At 41.7% G+C, this 18,640-nt stretch overlaps 1 protein-coding gene across 2 annotated transcripts in view; it reads left to right on the top strand.

Moving 5' to 3' along the window:
• Window positions 1–9,248: 9,248 nt before the first annotated feature.
• FBXL5 (F-box and leucine rich repeat protein 5) overlaps window positions 9,249–18,640 on the top strand; it is a 50,404-nt gene continuing 41,012 nt past the window's right edge. Inside the window, exon 1 of one of the 2 annotated variants that reach the window (XM_079919213.1) lies at window positions 9,249–9,463. In XM_079919213.1, the coding sequence (XP_079775339.1) occupies window positions 9,380–9,463 (84 nt within the window). In that variant the 5' untranslated portion in view covers window positions 9,249–9,379. The remainder of the gene's footprint in view (window positions 9,464–18,640) is intronic. The other variant, XM_079919212.1, reaches the window with a different exon arrangement.

Below are 18,640 nucleotides of genomic sequence, written 5' to 3'. Positions count from 1 at the left end.
AAACTGGGTTGGCAGAACCTAATTCACAATGTTGTCAGATAATGTGGTGCCTGGTATACAGTTAGTCTTTCAGTGACTGATGGCTATCATCAATGCGTAATTTACCCCTACGTTTGGAGAGGAAGATCATAGAAGTATTAAGTTGTGTGTAAAAAAAAAAAGGGATATCATTTTTCAGGAATGTTCAGTTAGAGACAGGCAAGATTAAACGTGTAAGGCTATGATTCTTCATGAATAATAGCATTCCTTTTATTTCGACCCATCCTAAAGCTGACTCAAATTGGACATTTACATTTGGTAAGTATTTCACAACCATCTCTTACTTATTATTTCCCTGCAGACTCGGTCAATATGACTTACTATTTTATTTTATGTGGCTAGACTGTCAGCTTCACTGTATCCTCATGAAAGAACCTAAGCTAGAATGACCTGCTAAGCCACTCTGGGATGCTTGATCCCCAGAAACTGTGAAACAAATGTTTTAAGCCACTAAGTTTTGGGATACTCTGTTATACAGCAATAGATAACTAATAGCATGAGACAAAGAGAAAACCTCTATCTTGTTTCAGCCACTGTCGTTTTGTATATTCTGTCACTTAACAGCCAAATCCGAGTCCCTCCTTTCTCCAGTTAAATTTATTTGTAGAATTAACCTAAAAAAAGTCTTTTGGGCTTCCCTGGTGGCTCAGTGGTTGAGAATCCGCCTGCCGATGAAGGGGACACGGGTTCGTGCCCCAGTCCGGGAAGATCCCACATGCTGCGGAGCGGCTGGGCCTGTGAGCCATGGCCGCTGAGCCTGCGCGTCCAGAGCCTGTGCTCCGCAACGGGAGAGGCCACAATAGTGAGAGGCCCGCGTACTGCAAAAAAAAAAAAAAAAAAAGAAAGAAAAAAAGTCTTTCAAGGTGCTATTTCTGGAGTCCCAGAGACTGAGAATTGGAAGAGACCAAAGAAAGCATCTTGTCCAATCTCTTCATTTTATAGGTGAAAGTAACAGCTAATATTTAGTGTTTTCTGTGCCAGGCTCTTTGCTAAGTTCTATATAACATGTAATTCTCAGGATATCCTGTGAGGTAGAGACTCACTGTCCTATTTTACAGGTGAGGAAACTGGGTCCGCACTCCTACCCACTTTGCCTTACTGTCTCTCTGTTGTTAAAGAATACTTTCAAACAGTTCTATCACAAGCATATGCCAATGTTTTATTACAATCTTGCACATAAGGGAAAAAATCTGTAGTCATGCAAAGAATCATCCTGGTAGAGACATTTTAGGAAAAGTGACTGGAACGAATCACAAACTAGTTATAAAGAAAATAATGATTGGTTAAAGGTCAATTAACTCTTGATCTGGGTTGTTGGTGACTGATTTCCCATAATAGAGAAGCACTTGCCTGGCAGAGTCCTTTTTACATGTGTCATAGATTAATCAATATGTATTAATTATCACCCCTTATCACTCTCAGAAGTGTCTGTACAGATGAGAAAACTGAAGCCCCAGAGTGGGCCATTGATTTGCCTAAGGTCCCATGGAAAGGTAGTTAGTGGCAGAGATGGAATTAGAACTCAGGCCAATGTTTTATGTACTAAACAAGTTGTTCCCCCCAAACCCAGCTATCAGTCAATTAATGGAAATCAGACACTCTTGTTTCTTTCTGCCTACATAGCTCTTAGCATTTTAAAAATTCCTGGGAGTTGCCTTATGTACCTGGGGATATTTTTTGTACTGTGTTCTGGGCTTATAAGGAAGGAAGGAAACAGAACTGATACTTCCCTAAATACTTTTTTCCCTTCTCTGTAGGCAGAGATTAAGCAATCACTGACCTGATTTCATCATTACAATGAATGTAAGCCTGACAATTTACAGGAAACTTATTGTTCCTTTCCATTCCAGAAACTTGTGATACTTTCCCTCACTACATGTTGCAAACAGCTAAGTCAAGTTGTCTGTGATAGTAGTCGACACCTTTCCCTTGGGCCGTATTCACTGCACCGTTCAGCATGTTAGCTCATAATAGAGCCTTTGATTGGAGTTGGTGTTGACTTGGCAATATTTATTAAGAACAGGTAAGCGATACACGGGTATGTCTAGGGAATGGAAGGCTCTTACCTGTCTGGAACTTTTGCAAAGAAACATTATGGACCACTGTGTACATCTTATCTCCACATTTCTACTGAAGTAAACTATGGTCTTTCCATTATCTAAACTATTTCTTTTCCAAAGATAATCTAAGGAACTGAAGTACTCTATATTTGGACACATATAGTTTGTGGAGTGGCCTACATTCTTCTTTGTCACCTTGCGCTCCTGTTCAGAGGTGAATAGCACATATTAGGCATTTAGTTTGTTGACATAAACTGATGACAGAGAGCTGTTTTTCAGTGTAAGGTTAAGTACAGATTGTAGAATGAGGAAGACATAGATTTATATCCCTGATTTTCCACTCACTAGCTCTATGACCTTGGACAAGTCAATAACTCTAAACATTATTTTCCTTTTCCCGTCAAGTGGGAAAAACAGTAGAAACTTCCACATATGGTAGTTGTGAGGATTACACATGACAATTCATGTAAAGCACTTATAATACATGTTAAGACATCAATACATCTTAATTATTGTTTTCTCCTGTTTACCTCCACCTGTATCTTTTCTCTTTCCTTTAATCCTTCCCCCACTCTGTTTTTCCTCATCTTTTAACTTCTGTCCTATCTGTCCCTTTTTCTTTTATGCCTCTTCCTCTTCTCAGCTCTTCTGTTATCCTATGCCTTTGTATATGTCCAAGCATGTCTTTTTTTCATGTATGAGGCATCAGTGAATCACCTCTAGGGGAGAGAGCTCCACACCTTGAATAAAAGGGCACAGTAAGTAGCACCCGTATTCCAATCTGATGACTTATTCTTATTTATTTAATTGATTTTTGGCTGCGTTGGGTCTCAGTTGTGGCATGCAGGATCTTTGTTGAGGCACGCAGGATCTTTTGTTGTGGTGCGCAGGCTCTTTATTGTGGCGTGCGGGCTTCTCTCTAGTTGTGGAGTGCGGGTTTTCTCTTCTCTAGTTGTGGCACGCGGGCCCAGTTGCCCCATGGCATGTGGGATCTTAGTTCCCTGACCAGGGATCGAGCCTGCGTCCCCTGCATTGTAAAGCGGATTCTTTACCACTGGACCACCAGGGAAGTCCCTGATGCCTTATTCTTTTAGTCAAGAATGTGCTCCAAAAATGCAAACTTAAAGTTCTGGGAATGGACACAGACTCACTGTGAGCACAAAGGGCCACGGAACAGGAAAATGCCCAATGTGGTAGATCCCCCCCACCCCAACTTTCTAGCAACTATTTGGACATTAAAAAGATCTGGCAGCTAGGGCAGCCTAGCCAAAGTGAAGATGGTCCTGTGTGTATGTCCTATAGAAAGTGCAACAGGGGCTTGGTGGTCTAAAGAAGAGAAGTCAGCTAGAACTCACTGGAATGGCTTCCTACCGACAAGCTGGGAAAGGCCCATGTCAGAAGGAAGGGACCGTGTGGCAGGAGATGAAGGTGCAAGTCTCTAGGCACAGGTACAGGAAGCATTCCAGGACTCTATATGTCTGTGCAGTAGGCTGGGGCTTCCGAGAGACTGGATATAGCTCTGAAATGATGGATCTAATGGTGATTGATATTAATTAAACTGAAATCTTTAAAAAAATGTAATTTTGTTTTTCAAATACAAAATTTGGAAAAAAGTTTTGTTAAAATTTTGAGAAAAAAGTAGCTCCCCTCTCCCCTAAATCAGCCACAGTCCAACACCAAAAGATAGCCACTGTCAACATTTTGATGTATTTCCTTTTATCCCCTTTCAAATGCATTTATAAAATACAGTTGCCATAAGGTTGTTTCTATTATATTCATTTCTGTATTCTGACATTAAAAGTAAACATGCTCATTTAAAACATTGGAAAGAATAGAAAAATATAAGGGAGGGAGGGACTCATCTATAACTTTTGTCAATCAGAGGAGACATTAAGGCTTTGTGTCATTTATGCCACCCTTTTTATGCATTTTTGTAAGCTTGTTATGGATTATGTGCAATTTTGATTCTGCTTTTTTCAGTTAACCTTATATCATACCTGTTTCCCCAAGGTCATTAAAAACACCATCCTTACCCTCAAAGATGCTTCCAGTCCTACCAGGAAAATTGACGTGGACCCAAGGGTGTCATAAGCAGAGTAACCAGAGGCAGAGCAGATTAGATACAATTTTGGGATAAACATAAAATGGCTCTACCTGCAATTAGCCCGGCTGCTGCTGATTATATATAATCGAACATTTTAGTATTTTTAAAGACTTAAAATTCTTTTAAAATGCATTACTATTAACAAATTTTTATAACTGTAAGAATAATAGGTGAACACAGTAAAATATTAAAACTGTATCAAAGGGTATGTATTTAAAAGGCATTTAACTGTTTCCCATCCTAGAAGCCCTGCTCACAAGTTTCTGCTGTCTTATCCTAGAAACACATTGTATACTTTTTTTTTTTAAACACAAAAGAGAACATATTTAACAAAGTGTTCTCTACATTGTTTTTCTTCTTAACTTAGAACATCTTGGTTTCATTCCATATCAGCAAACATAGATCTACCTTACACTTTTTAACAGATGCCTATTTGTCCATTGAATGAATGTACTATAATTTATTTATCTAATATCCAGTTGATAGACAGCTAGTTGTTTCCAATTATTTTTGTCATTGTGCAAAAGATTTTATTATACCTTTTGTGACAAGCTTTTCCTTCCATAGTATTATGGGCTGAATTGTGTTCCTCCCAAATTCATATGTTGAAGCCCTAATCCTCAGTATGTCGGAATGTGACTGTACTTGGAGACAGGGCCTTTAAAGATGTGATTAAGTTAAAATGAAGTGGTTAGGGTGGGCCCTAATGCAATCTTCCTGGTGTCCTTATTTGAGAAGGAGATTAGGACATAGACACCAGACATACACAAGCACAGAGCAAAGGCCACGTGAGGACACTGTGAGAAGGTGGCCATTTGCAAGCCAAGGAGAGAGGACTTAGAAGAAATCAAACCTGCTAACACCTCAGTGTTGGACTTCCAGAACTGCAAGAGGAGAAATTTCTGTTGTTTAAGTCTGTGATATTTTGTTATGACAGCCCCAGCAAACGAATACACACAGGCATTCATCTGTATATAGTGAAAACCAATGGGGAAATAGAATTCACTACTTAAGTTTAAAGAAAGAAAGTAAAAGTTTGGGGCAAAATGCAGGCTTATGTATATTTCATTTTCTGAGGTCCATGTGCATATAAAGTATCTGAAAGGAAAATGAAAGAAAAAACCCAAAAAACCAAAACAAACCGTAGCATCTGGCCTCACATTCCAACTCAGTGGCTATCTTTTCTTTTAATAATGCCATCATCCCTGCTAAGAGCTTTACTCCTAAATCAACCTGCAGCAATTGTTGATTGGCTAATTTGACTGACAGTAAGCATCAGCTCTGGTACTGAGTTAGGACTGGGATTCCAGCTGTTGGGGATAGCAACAACTTTTCATTGCTTGCTTTCACAAGTAACCCGCTGCAGGGTAAAGTGCTGTGTCACATACTCAGCTAAATGGAGTTAAATATAAATGCCTTAGAACTGACTTTCCCTGACCAGTAACCCTCTCCAGGGCCCTCAAAACCAGGGTTGGAAAATACCAGTGAAGAGGCCTCATGTCATCATACATTTAGGTCACCAGGGAATGATTTGGCATTTTCTTCCCCTGTAGCATGCTGTTTTCAGAGAGAATGAGAGAAGGAAAGAACGAATTACCAATCCACCAGGCACTATACACTTTGGAATTTCACTGCTCTGTTCATATGCCTTCTCTAGTTTCCTTGTTACCCACAGCTAGATGGTTTATTAGAATTCCTTTGCTTTCATTTACCAGAAGAAATCATAAAGGCATGTTAAACCGACAACCTTAGCCTTAATAACAGTTCCTGATCTGATGTAGTTGTAGGAATCCATAAGAACGATACTACACTGATCAATGTCTTCTTTTTTGGGGCAAAAGTTTAATGTAAATCAACCATTTATTCTGGATATATCAGGTGATTAATTATTATCTTACTCAGCATATGGAGCAAATGTTAATAACTTCTTCTGAAGGGAAGAATGACCCACAGGACTTATTTTTTTATATTACTTTCTTTCTTTCATTTTGTCATCTTAAATTCCCTGAAATGGCCAGTCCAACGTGGCTGTAGTTTAGCTAACTACACAGCTTCAAATTCTAGGTTACAGTGAAACTGTGGGTGGATGGACTTTTTTGTTGTTAAACACATATTTAATGTGCTTGGTTCTAGGGGTACACTGGTGAACAACAGACACAAACAGGTATTGGGAAATAAAACATGGTGTATTAAAAGCTAGTTAAAATGAGGAAATTACAGAATGCCATGAACTTCCTTCATTCCTTCTTTCTTTATTCAACTATTGAGTACTAAGTGTATGTAAGATAGGCATTGTTCTAAGTGCTGAGGATAAAACTATGTGCATATTCTCATGGAACTCATTGCTCTATATAACTGGTTGACCTGAGGTCTGGGTCTACATTCCAAGATAGCTAGAGTGACAGATCAGAATGAAATAAAGAAATAGATGGAAAATAAGAAAATGTCTTCTGGGGGGTATTAAAAAATATAAAAGCAAAACCATAGTGAATGAGTAGAGTTTTAAAAGAAAGGAGAAGGGGAGAGGATGGGAGAAAATGAGAGAGATATCAAGGACCTTATCTATATTCTATTACTTAGGTGCTATTCCTGTTTCTAGGACAGACTCTGTATAAACCGTCATCTCTGTATCCCACACAACTAACAGGGTGCCTTGGGACGGTGTTATTGGACTTAGATTTATATGTCCGGATTACTCGCTAATTTGTGGGATGCTAGGTAATTACCAGAATGCCTTCAATACTTAGTTTCCTACAGTACTACCTCACAGATTTGTTTTATTTAATAATGATAGCTTACAGACAGTCCTTACTATGTGCTAGGTACTATTATAAACAATTCAGATGTATGAACTCTCTTAATTCTCATAACAATCCTATGAGGTAGGTATTTGTCTTAGTCAGCTCAGACTGTTATAAAAAAATACCACAGATTGGGTGGCTTATAAACAGCTGAAATTTGTCCTGGTCCTAGAAGTTGGAAGTTCAAGATCAGGGTGTCAGCTCAGACTGTTATAAAAAAATACCATAGGCCTTCCCACGTGGCGCAGTGGTTGAGAATCTGCCTGCCAATGCAGGGGACATGGGTTCGATCCCTGGTCCGGGAAGATCCCACATGCCGCGGAGTAACTGGGCCCGTGCGCCACAACTGTTGAGCCTGTGCTCTGGAGCCCGTGAGCCACAGCTGCTGAGCCTGCGTGCCGCAGCTGCTGGGGCCCGCGCGCCTAGAGCCCGTGCTCCACAAAGAGAGAAGCCACCGCAATGAGAAGCCCGCGCACCACAACGAAGAGTAGCCCCTGCTCGCCACAACTAGAGAGAGCCCACGCACAGCGGCGAGGACCCAACGCAGCCGAAAATAAATTAAAAAAAAAATACATAGATTGGGTGGCTTATAAACAGCTGAAATTTGTTTGTCCTGGTCCTAGAGGTTGGAAGTCCAAGATCAGGGTGTCAGCATGGTGAGGGCCAGACTGCTGATTTCTCCTTGTGTTCTCACCTGGGGAAGAGCAGAGAAGGGAAGCAAGCTCTCTAGGGGACTCATTATTAGGGTTTTACCTTCATGACGTCATCTAATCCTATTATCTCCCAAAGGTCCACCTCCTAATAACACATGAGGGGTAGGGTTTCAACATTTGAATTTGAGGCAGGCACAAGCACTGAGTTCATGGCTGTATTAACCCCATTTTATATACGAGGAAACTGAGGCACAGAGAAGTCACGGTAGCTTGCTCAAGGTCATACATGTAGTATATGGCAAACGAGGAATCCAACTTCATCTCCAATCTGTGCTTTTAAACACTGCTCATATTGCCTCTCAATAAATGGCACATAGTAAGATTAGAGACAAACAAATGCATTCTTCTAAAAAAGTTCTTTCTTACAACCTTCTACTCCATCATTTATTGAATATTTATCAAGCCCTTATATTGTCCTGGAACTGTGACAGACAATACAGATACAAGGGGTGAAGAGAACATCCGGTTCTTGCTCTCCTGGAGTTTATTGTCATTAAGCAAATAACCCTTCCCAGGTTCTCAGCCTTCCCTGTTTTCTCCCATTTCTCTGTGTCTATTAATCCTCCAGCCAGCCAGTCCAGGGTTGATCTGGATGAGAGAAGCCCGTAATAGGGTCTTCCTAGGTCTCCTGGAGGGCTGGGGCCAGGATGAGGTGACCTGTCGGGAAGAGCCACACTGACCTTTTTCTTGGCAGTGACCTGGTTTGTCTCCTTTCTCTCTGAGCCTCGGGTTAAAATGGAGGGATGTGTCTCGAACTTCCTTTCCACACTAACTTTCTCTCATTATTTACCCTGCTGCCCAGCACCCAAGGCCTTTCTGACATCCCTGACCTTGCGTCCCTGTGCTTGAGGTGAATTCCTACCTCCTTGATCCCCAGGAGACATTTTCCCTCCTTGGAGTCTCCAGAATTCCACGCGGCCCGTCCCTTTCGCCCGCCCCGGAGGAGATGCGTGGTCCCCGCCCAGCCTCCAGACCCAGGCTCCAAGCCCGCCGCGAGCCCACGGGCCGCCATTGTCCGGTCCTGTCCCACGTCCCCGTTTTCCTCATGGGGCGCAAGTTTTGGGAGCCCCCAGTCCTGGTTCCCCCAATCGCTGGGACCTCTGACCAGCGGGCAGGGAGGTGGGTGCTCGGGCCGGCGGCCGGGCCGGCATCCGCATGGGCAGGGAGGCGAAGGGCGGCTCAGGAGGGCCGGGGCGCGCACAGCGCAGTCGCCCAGGCGGACCGGGCGGTCGGGCCGACCGCGGCCATTGTACTCGGTTGCCTCGGCCTCAAGACCTGGTAGGCATAGCGGCAAAAGGCGCTGACAGCACCCTAAAACGACACCCCCTCGTCTCAGATCATGTGTTTTGTGTTGCAAAACATAACAGACAAACAGGGAAACGACTTGGTTTCTTTTTCTGGCGCAGAAGGAGGACGAGCAACGTGAGTTGAGCGGGGAGGTGAAAGCGCGAGCCTCCGCCGCGCGCCCGGTCACGTGGTGCCGTAGGGACCGCATGGCGGCGACCCGCGCGCCCCCGCGTCCCGGCCGGCCCGGCAGCCCGGGCGCGCGCTCCGACGGGGCGGGCGCATGCGCAGGGGGGGGCGCCGCCTCTGCCCCGCGGCGAGGGTGTCTATGGAGAGGCGGCGGCCGCGCCTGCTGAGGCGGAGGCTGAGGTGGTGGCGATGGCGCCCTTCCCCGAAGAAGTGGACGTCTTCACCGCCCCACACTGGCGGATGAAGCAGCTGGTGGGGCTCTACTGCGACAAGGTAACGGTGTGCGGGGCCTCTGGCTCTGGGCGGCGCGGGCGGAGGGGAGGAGCGGGCCGGATCCCTGGGCGGCCGGGCCTGCGCGGCGCCTTCAGCCCCCGGGGGCCGCGCCGGGCGAATTGTAGCCTGCGCAGCTGTCAGCGCCGTGCTCGCTGCCCCGCACCTTCCGCGGGGAGCCCACGCCCCGCCCTGCTGGCGGCCTCGGACGTGCCCTCGGAGCTCGCGGCGCGGCCCCTTCCCGGCCGAGGGCCTGGCCACCCGCCGCCCTCGGGGCGGGCTCCCTGCGGCCGCTCCGGGCCTCCCGCCCCTGCCGCCTGAGGGAGAGGGGCCCCTGCGCCCCTACCGATCTCTGGGGACCCCGGGCCGGCTACCTGCGGTGGCTTCCTCTCCCCCTGGCGCAGGCTGTTTCTGTAGTTGTCCGCCACCTCCCCCATCAATACTGCCCCCCCGCCCTACCCCCGGCCTGTGTTGGGCCTCCCCGATTCTCCTTACGAACACCCATCCATTCTTCTGAACCTCTGGCCCGCTTTCTGGCCCAACGAGCACCTTCTCCCAACTCCTCCCTGCTCATTTTACGCCCCAGCTTTTCTCTGGTTTGATTTGGGAGAAAACTCAGGTTTCGTGGCTTACGAACCAGAGAACCTTCTCTCTTCTTTTGTGGTCATCTTTTTCCTTGCAACTTTTATTGTCCGGAGCGTTTACTAGATGTCGATTTTGTTACAAGACAGCTATTCTCTGTTGGAATTCTTTACGTGGGCTCGAATAAAAGGGCTTCGGAACAAGTTGATTTAACTGCGAGAACCTTTTTGCACTCTTAATTGGTGCAGCATAAGCTGAAAAAGCACTTTTGTGGAGATAGTTCAGGGCTGTTTGCTAATGCTTTTTGAGTCCACATTTTTGTCAAAAATTTATGTTGGGTAGAGTCCACATACGGATATTCTGAGAACTTCAGGCAATCCTGCTTCATGTAGAAATGAACCAAACAAAAAGCATTTAAAGACCTATTGCTTAAGCATGGATATCAACTTTGATGAACTTTCAGAAATTACATAGCACTAAGCAGAACCGCTGTTACGAGAAAAGAGGTGTTCTTATAGCCCATGAGGTGGTTGGAGGATGCCCCGTGTTCAGTGCCAGGCCACACTTAAAAAGCATCCACAACCATCTTTTCCCTCCCTCCATTTTGAAAATTAACAATACCCGATTCAGATACAGGTTTAAATACCACGGCAGTCTAGGACAGTGGTTCTCAACCTTGTTTGCTCAGTAGAATCACCCTAAAGCTGTTAAAAATGCTGATGCTCAAGTCACTAAAATCAGCATCTCTGAGGCTGGGACCCAGGCATCAAGTATAATTTAAAGCTCTCCAGGTGAGTCCAGTGTGAAGCCAAGGGTGAGAACACTTATCCAGGAAAAACATAATGAATGGGTAAGCCGTTAGTTAAGCTGTGTAACTCTGGAATTAAAAAATATATATATTTGTTTAATTTATTTAGTTTTGGCTGCACTGGGTCTTTTTGCTGCACGCGGGCTTTCTCTGGTTGCCACAAGCGGGGGCTACTTTGTTGCAGCGGCCGGGCTTCTCATTGCGGTGGCTTCTTGTCGCGGAGCATGGGCTCTAGGCACGCGGGCTTCAGTAGTTGTAGCACGCGGGCTCAGTAGTTGTGGCTCGTGGACTCTAGAGTGCAGGCTCAGTAGTTGTGGCGCATGGACCCAGCTGCTCCGCGACATGTGGGATCCTCCCTGAAAAGGGCTCGAACCTGTGTACCCTGCATTGGTGGGCAGATTCCTAACCACTGTGCCACCAGGGAAGCCCTAGATTTTTGAGTTAGTTTACTGTAGTGTTTTTACCTGCCCTGGCTTTTGAACTTAGTTATTCTGATGGTATCCTTTAATTGCAGGAAAGAAAAAAATGGGGAGGTTTTTTTACTTTCTCAAAACCAAAAAGGGAAAGTTAATGAGGAGTAATAGAATTTGAGGTCTTCTCTCTAGACTGGGGAGAGGTGGTCCAGGACCACCTGAAATTGTTATGGAAATTTTGGTGCATGTGTACATTTTTCTAGGAGGTTTGTGGCTTTCATCAGGTTTCCAAATGATTGTGACCCTCCCAAAATGGTTAAGAATCACAACTTTATCTAGCTACGTGCTAGACTAACCAGCGTATTTAAAAAATTGAAGAAGTCAGTCACTAATGTTGTGTGTCACTACCTGGTGATTGAGAACGTTAGAACAAATTTTGAAAATACAGTGCCCTTTTTAAAAACAATATTTGAGTCAAATAAGATTCTTTTTGGTAGTTAAATGTCCCCTTTTGAAATAACTAGGAAAGCATTTTCAATTTGACATAGCAGAAGTTAAAATTATCACTAATTTTGAGTTAATTAGATGTAGTTAATGAGATTGTTGTATAAATTCATCAGGAAGATTAAAAATTCCAATTTTCTGAACTGTGGATCAGAGACCAAGGTGATTTAGGGGAAAAAAAAACTGCGTAGGAATTAAACATCCGGATTCCTTCTTGATACTGATAGTTAATTGGAATCTCTCCTAGGATGCCCTTTGGGAGCTAAAGGGGAAAAATGTATTTTATAATGGCTAAATTGTCTTAAAGGAGTATATGTTTTTATTCATTTGGCATCTCAACTTTTTTTAAAAATTTATTTATTTTTGGCTGCGTTGGGTCTTCATTGCTGCACGCGGGCTTTCTCTAGTTGCTGCGAGCGGGGGCTACTCTTCGTTGTGGTGCGCAGGCTTCTCATTGCAGTGGCTTCTCTCGTTGTGGACCATGGGCTCTAGGCATGTGGGCTTCAACAGTTGTGGCATGCGGGCTCAGTAGTTATGGCTTGCAGGCTCTAGAGCGCAGGCTCAGTAGTTGTGGTGTATGGGCTTAGTTGCTCCACTGCATGTGGGATCTTCCTGGACCAGGGCTTGAACCCGTGTCCCCTGCATTGGCAGGCGGATTCTTAACCACTGCACCACCAGGGAAGCCCTCAACTTTTGCCTTTACCATGTTTTGCCTGTACAGACCACGGGTATCCAGCCCAAACAGCATATAGTAAAACTTTACAAAATGAGAACTAGCTTTTGTACTTAAACAAAAAAGATACAAAATATGTTATTTCATCGTATACTATATGTTGACTCTGAATGCCCAGTAATTATAAAGAAGTCAGTTTTATTTTGAATATTGACTTTTCAAGTACAATGTATTTTAGAAGCATCCATTTATTTATTAGCAACAACAATTATTTACGTGCTTAGACTAGTTTATTTAGAATAATTCTGAAGTTGTGGGCCATTTTTTTTTTAAGAAGATGTTGGGAGTAGGAGTTTATTAATTAATTAATTTATTTTTGCTGTGTTGGGTCTTCGTTTCTGTGCGAGGGCTTTCTCTAGTTGTGGCAAGCAGGGGCCAGTCTTCATCGCAGTGCGTGGGCCTCTCACTATCGCGGCCTATCTTGTTGCGGAGCACAGGCTCCAGACGTGCAGGCTCAGTAGTTGTGGCTCACGGACTTAGTTGCTCCGCGGCATGTGGGATCCTCCCAGACCAGGGCTTGAACCCGTGTCCCCTGCATTAGCAGGCACGTTCTCAACCACTGCGCCACCAGGGAAGCCCATGAAGTTGTGGGCCATTTTAAATATTGCTGTATTATATCTAATTTAATACTTCGCTCATGGGTTTCCTTTTACATTTATAAAAGGTTTTATAGAAAGATTTTTTCACTGTTGTTATCCAGACAGCAGTCCTTTTAGGTACGTAAAGGCAGAGATATTTCTGTTTTATAGCTGGGGATTTGTAGGGCTAGATTAGTTAGACCGAGTTTACATAAGCAGTTAGTGATAGATCCAGATGGAAACCCAAGTCAGGATCATGATTCCTAGTTTAATTTTCTTCGTATAAAACCAGAGTAGTTTCTGAAAAAATTTTCTGGTAACAGTCTATTATGAAATCTTTCGTTAATTCACTGACCTTCCAAATTAGGATGATTTTAGGCAATATTTACATTGGATCACATCCTTTTTTCCAGTTTATTCCAATTCCTCAGTTTTTCCTCTAATCCTCAAAACTTGACAACATTAATACTGCCAGTGGGCATGGAGTTTCTACTGACACTTGGCCCTGTAGTAGCTTGTATTGGCCATGCGAGATGTAGTTCCTATTCTTTAGGAGATTACAGTCACACATTTGTGCTAGGATGGAAATCCAAATGCCCGTTAGTGGGAGCAAAGGGGGGAGGTATTTGGTCAGCTCTACATTAAAGTGTCAGGAGTGGGCTTACAGTCTCTTTGAACTGATTTCTGAGAACAAGGTAGGTGATGGTTGTAAAGATGTACATAGTACAGAGCTTTCCAGACTGTACAGTAAACCAGCTATAAAAAATTCAAGTGGTGGAGGCTTTATGGAGTGCCCAGGTTTTTCAGGTAAGGATATTACCTGAAGTGCCATCTACTTTATCATTTTATAAAGATAGGACATTTAATGAGCAAAGCCATAGGCAGAAAATAAACTCAGAATAATTCGAATAGATTATTTTTAAAAAATTGAATGAGTATAGCTTTATGAAGAATTCATTTAGTTTTCCTCGATTTTCTGTTCCTTTGCATACCTGTAAAAACTGTTATTGACTGGCATTGGGTTATTGGAGAGAATATGTTTTGAATTGAGAGCTAAGGAGAGGAAGGAAAAGGGAATTTAATGAGTTCTTACTACATGCTTACTTACTTTTAATCCTCACAAGAGCCCTGTGAGACAAGTATTATCCCTTATTTAAAGATGAGGAAACAGACTTAGTGGTTAAGTAACTTACCCAACTCACTCAACTAGTAATTAGGGGAGCCCGAATTTTTAACGTTTAGAATTTGTTTCCTTTCTGAAGCCCATGTTTTTTGCATTACCTTACTGGTTCTGCTATTTACTACTAGCTATACGATTTTACGCAGAACATTTCACCTGTGGATCATAGGTTTTTCTATCTGTAAGTTAGTTTGAGCAGATAGTTATTAAGGTTTCTTCACTGAGTGTAAATCTCCCTCACTTAAATGAAAGCATTGTCTGGCAGAGGAGAGAAAAAGTAAAAACTTATTTGGGGTAATAGTATTTGAGTTTTTGTTATGCAGTTTTTCATATCTGCTTCTGAACTTAATATCTAGTCTTTAAGTGGCACACAGCTTCAAATCAGTTTGAAGCCAGGCTGTAAGTATGATTTTAAGTTGTAGAATGTCTGAGGCAGAAAATCAGTTTTTTTAAAATTGTTTACATGATACTCTTTTTTTATAAATTTATTTATTTATTTTTGGCTGTGTTGGGTCTTCATTGCTGCGCGCGGGCTTTCTCTAGTTGCGGCAAGTGGTGGCTTCTCTTGTTGCGGAGCAAGGGCTCTAGAGCGCAGGCTCAGTAGTTGTGGTGCACAGGCTCAGTTGCTCCACCGCATGTGGGATCTTCCCGGACCAGAGCTCGAACCGGTGTCCCCTGCATTGGCAGGCGGGTTCCTAATCACTGCGCCACCAGGGAAGTCCCAGAAAGTCAGTTATAAATTCTTTTAAAATATGGGAGATACCATGTTACTGATTGTTACTATTTGTTGATTATGTGTATCCTGTTCTATGTAGGTTCCTTGTTGAATCTGCTAGGCATCAGACGATACACGCTTATAGGTCACTTGGGAACTTTTATAATCTTACTGTAGAACAGTGTTTTTCCAAGTGTGTTCTGTGACCCATTAGTGGGTCATGGAATCGATTTTGTGGGTCAGAAATAACATTGAAAAAATGAGGGGACTTCCCTGGTGGTCCAGTGGTTAAGACACGGGCTTTCACTGCCGTGGACCTGGGTTCGATCCCTGGTCGGGGAACTAAGATCCCACAAGCCGTGTGATGCAGCAAAAAAAAAAGAAATGGAAAAGTAAATGATAGAGTACATCACAGATTAGGGAGGGAAATATTGTTTCCTGAAATTTGTTTGAAGTGTTTGTGGTGTGTGTGTCTGGATTGTGCTATATTTCATACTAAAGGTCATGGTTAAACATGTTTGAAAAAACACTTCTTTGGGGCAGCATTTCTCAACTGCAGCACTGTTGACATTTTGGGCCAGATGGTTCTTTGTTATAGGGGCTGCTATCCCGGGCATTGTAGAATGTTTAGTCCGGCCCTGCCATTTACCCGCTAAGATGGCAGTAGTGCTTCTGCAGTCTCTAAACCTTGTCCATTAGTTCCTGGGGGGCAAAATCGAACCCCTGGATAGAACTAATATTTTAGAGCAAGCATTCTTTTTGACAATTTACTCTGTTGGCTCTGAAGAGATAGCTTTATGATTAGGACTAACATTGCATCTTGTGGAAGGTAAGTAGGTTTTATAGTCATAGAGAGTTGACCTCTGTTTTGTTGTCTACCAGTTGTATGATTTTGGGTAAGTTATTTTCTCTGAGCTTCAGGGTTTTCACCTATAAAATGGGAATTATAACATCTACTTCCTAGGATTGTTGTTAAGAATTAAATAATATCTAAAAATATTTAGTATAGTACCTAGCACGCTCTAGGTCTCAGTATGTCCCAGATATTATTAGGGTCTAGGTTTATTTTTTTTCTCAATCAAGTCTCTATGATTGAATACCTTTCTAGAGGTAAACAATTTAAAAAAATGATTCATATACACAAATTTTTTAAAAGTTAAACTGTATATGCTCAGGTTATTCTTTTCACTGCTAAATTTACTGACTTTAGGTACCAGGTTAAAAACAGTTGCTCTTTTCAAGTGGAGAAAAACTGACTTGGGTAGGATAAGGACTTCTAATGATAGTTTTGTTTGGGTTAAATATAGGAATAACAGAAAAACCTAAGTAGGCTTATATACGTTATATTCCGTGTTCTTTAAATATATTAACTTATTAAATCATCACAAGAACCCTATTAGGTAGTTAATATTATTAGCCTTATTTTACAGATGAAGAAATTGAGTGAGGTACATAGCAACTTAGTGACTTGATGGCAGAGATGGATTCACACCTAAGCAGTCTGGCTCCAGAGTCAGCACTTTTAACCACTCTGCGGGATTAACTCTATGCATAATGGAGAGTCCTTTTGTCTAATTTGGTTCTCAGTCTGTAGCATGAACCTGGTCTTTACCTTAGCTTGTTATTAAATCCGAAGGATTTTCTAATAGTCCAGTGAGACTGTATGCAAAACTTCCTGGATGTGTTTTACGATGTTATTTTCCATAACTCACGTGAGGACATTATTTAGTTTTTTGCCATCCTTTTTGTTTTTAAAAAATTTTATAGCCATTATTAATGCTTAATTTACCTCTTATTTCTACTGACTTATTTTTAACTTTTTTTTTAATATAATGCCACATGATAGTATTTGCTGAGATTAGCCACTAGTGGATTTTGTTGTGATTTTGTGTGGCATTTCTTAGGATAAAATCTACAACCTTGGTTTAACCAAATCCATCCTGTCTGTTATTTTTGTATGGCTCAGGAGCTAAGAATGGTTTTTACATTTTTAAGTAGTTGGAAAAAGTAAAAAGAATAATATTTTATGACATGTGAAAGTTACATAAAATTTAAATTTTAGTGTCTGTAAATAAAATTTATTGGAATACGGCCACAGTCATTCATATGACTACTTTTGTGCTACAACAACTGAATTAAATAGTTGCTACAGACAGTATACCTCACACACAAAAAACTTACTATATCTGACCCTTTACAGGAAAAGTTGCTAACCCCTGTTGTATTGGGTTGGCCAAAAAATTTGTTTGGGTTTTTCCATAACATCTTATGGAAGAACCGGAACAAACTTTTTGGCCAACCCATAGATAATTTATTTATTGTGGTTACAGTTCGTTGTCTTATTTCACTAGATTGTAAACTCTGTAAAGGCAGAGATGTCTGTTTTTTTCACTGAGGTATCCCAAGTACCAGAAACAGTGCCTGGCTTATAATAACTGCTCATTAAATATTTGAATAGGGTAAAAAAAACCCATGAATTTATACAAATGAATGATTAATTTTCAAAGTAATGCTAGCTAATATTTATTTAGCACCAGTTCATTTAAATCTCACAGCAACCATATGAAGTACAGGCGGTTTTATTATTCCCATTTAACGCCAGGAAGAAACTAAGACATTGAAGGAGAAAAGTAGCTTACCTAGGGTTACACAGCTAAATAAATGGTAGGACTGGAGCCTAATCCTAGAGAATCTGGGTCTAGGTCTGGTTTTCTGTAAATGACTCATACCCAATCCATCTGCCTTTTACAGTAGATCATTGGTTAAATTATATAGTGGAATAGTCTTGCTTTAGGAGTTTGTTGTCTTTTCTGATGCTTTGTCATGAGCTGACTGTTCCTGCCCAGAACAGGCAATTAAGACACCTTAGACTCTTCTCCATTTTAGGAATACTAGATCAGACTTTACAGAACAAGTCTAGGAAGTATGGTGTTTGTAGCTTCTTTTTCTCCATTTACTGTCTGTTGTTTTTAACCTAATCAGATTTTTCCTCTTAAAATGAATTTTGAAACTGGAATTGACATAATAGAAGACAGATTTAATATGACAGTGGAAGTAATAGAAGGTTTGAATATTACTTTGAACTTCATCTTGAATCGAGTTTCCCGATAATATATATGCTTTGAACATGAGAATTTAACTTGACATTAAATGTAAAAAAATAAAATTATATCAGAATAGTCATTTTCTCTTGTTGAATAGTAGAATTAAAGAAAATGACAGTGTATATATTTCTTTATATTTTCATTGATTTTTATCTTTCCTTCAAGTGCCTTTACTTTCTCATGCCCCGATGTACAAGTTTTTCACATTGTACTATTGCAGTGCTTCCACTCTAGGAAGTACGTGATCCTTGTATGAACTGCTAAGTGTTTTCCAAAAAAAGAAAATTCTTATAAAATTATCTAATAATGTTCTAGTAGCTTAGTCAGTGTTTTCTGAACAGATCAGACTCATCTTGATATTAAAGTTTAAACAAATTATAATAGAAAGTTTTTGAATTTTTTACATTGTAAAAGTAGTATAATAGCATAAAGAACATTTGAAAAAAGAAAAAAGTGCATCACATTATCCTAACACAGCTCTTTTAATGTTTATATGTAACTTTATGGAGTATCTGTATTTAGTATGTGCACAGAGTAATGGAATTTTAGGTTTCGAGGGAGTC

The sequence above is a fragment of the Stenella coeruleoalba genome (genome assembly GCF_951394435.1).
Source record: "Stenella coeruleoalba genome assembly, chromosome: 4".
NCBI lineage: Eukaryota > Metazoa > Chordata > Mammalia > Artiodactyla > Delphinidae > Stenella > Stenella coeruleoalba.
The sequence above is the reverse complement of the archived record's forward strand: the minus strand, read 5'-3'. Positions and strand labels throughout refer to the sequence as shown.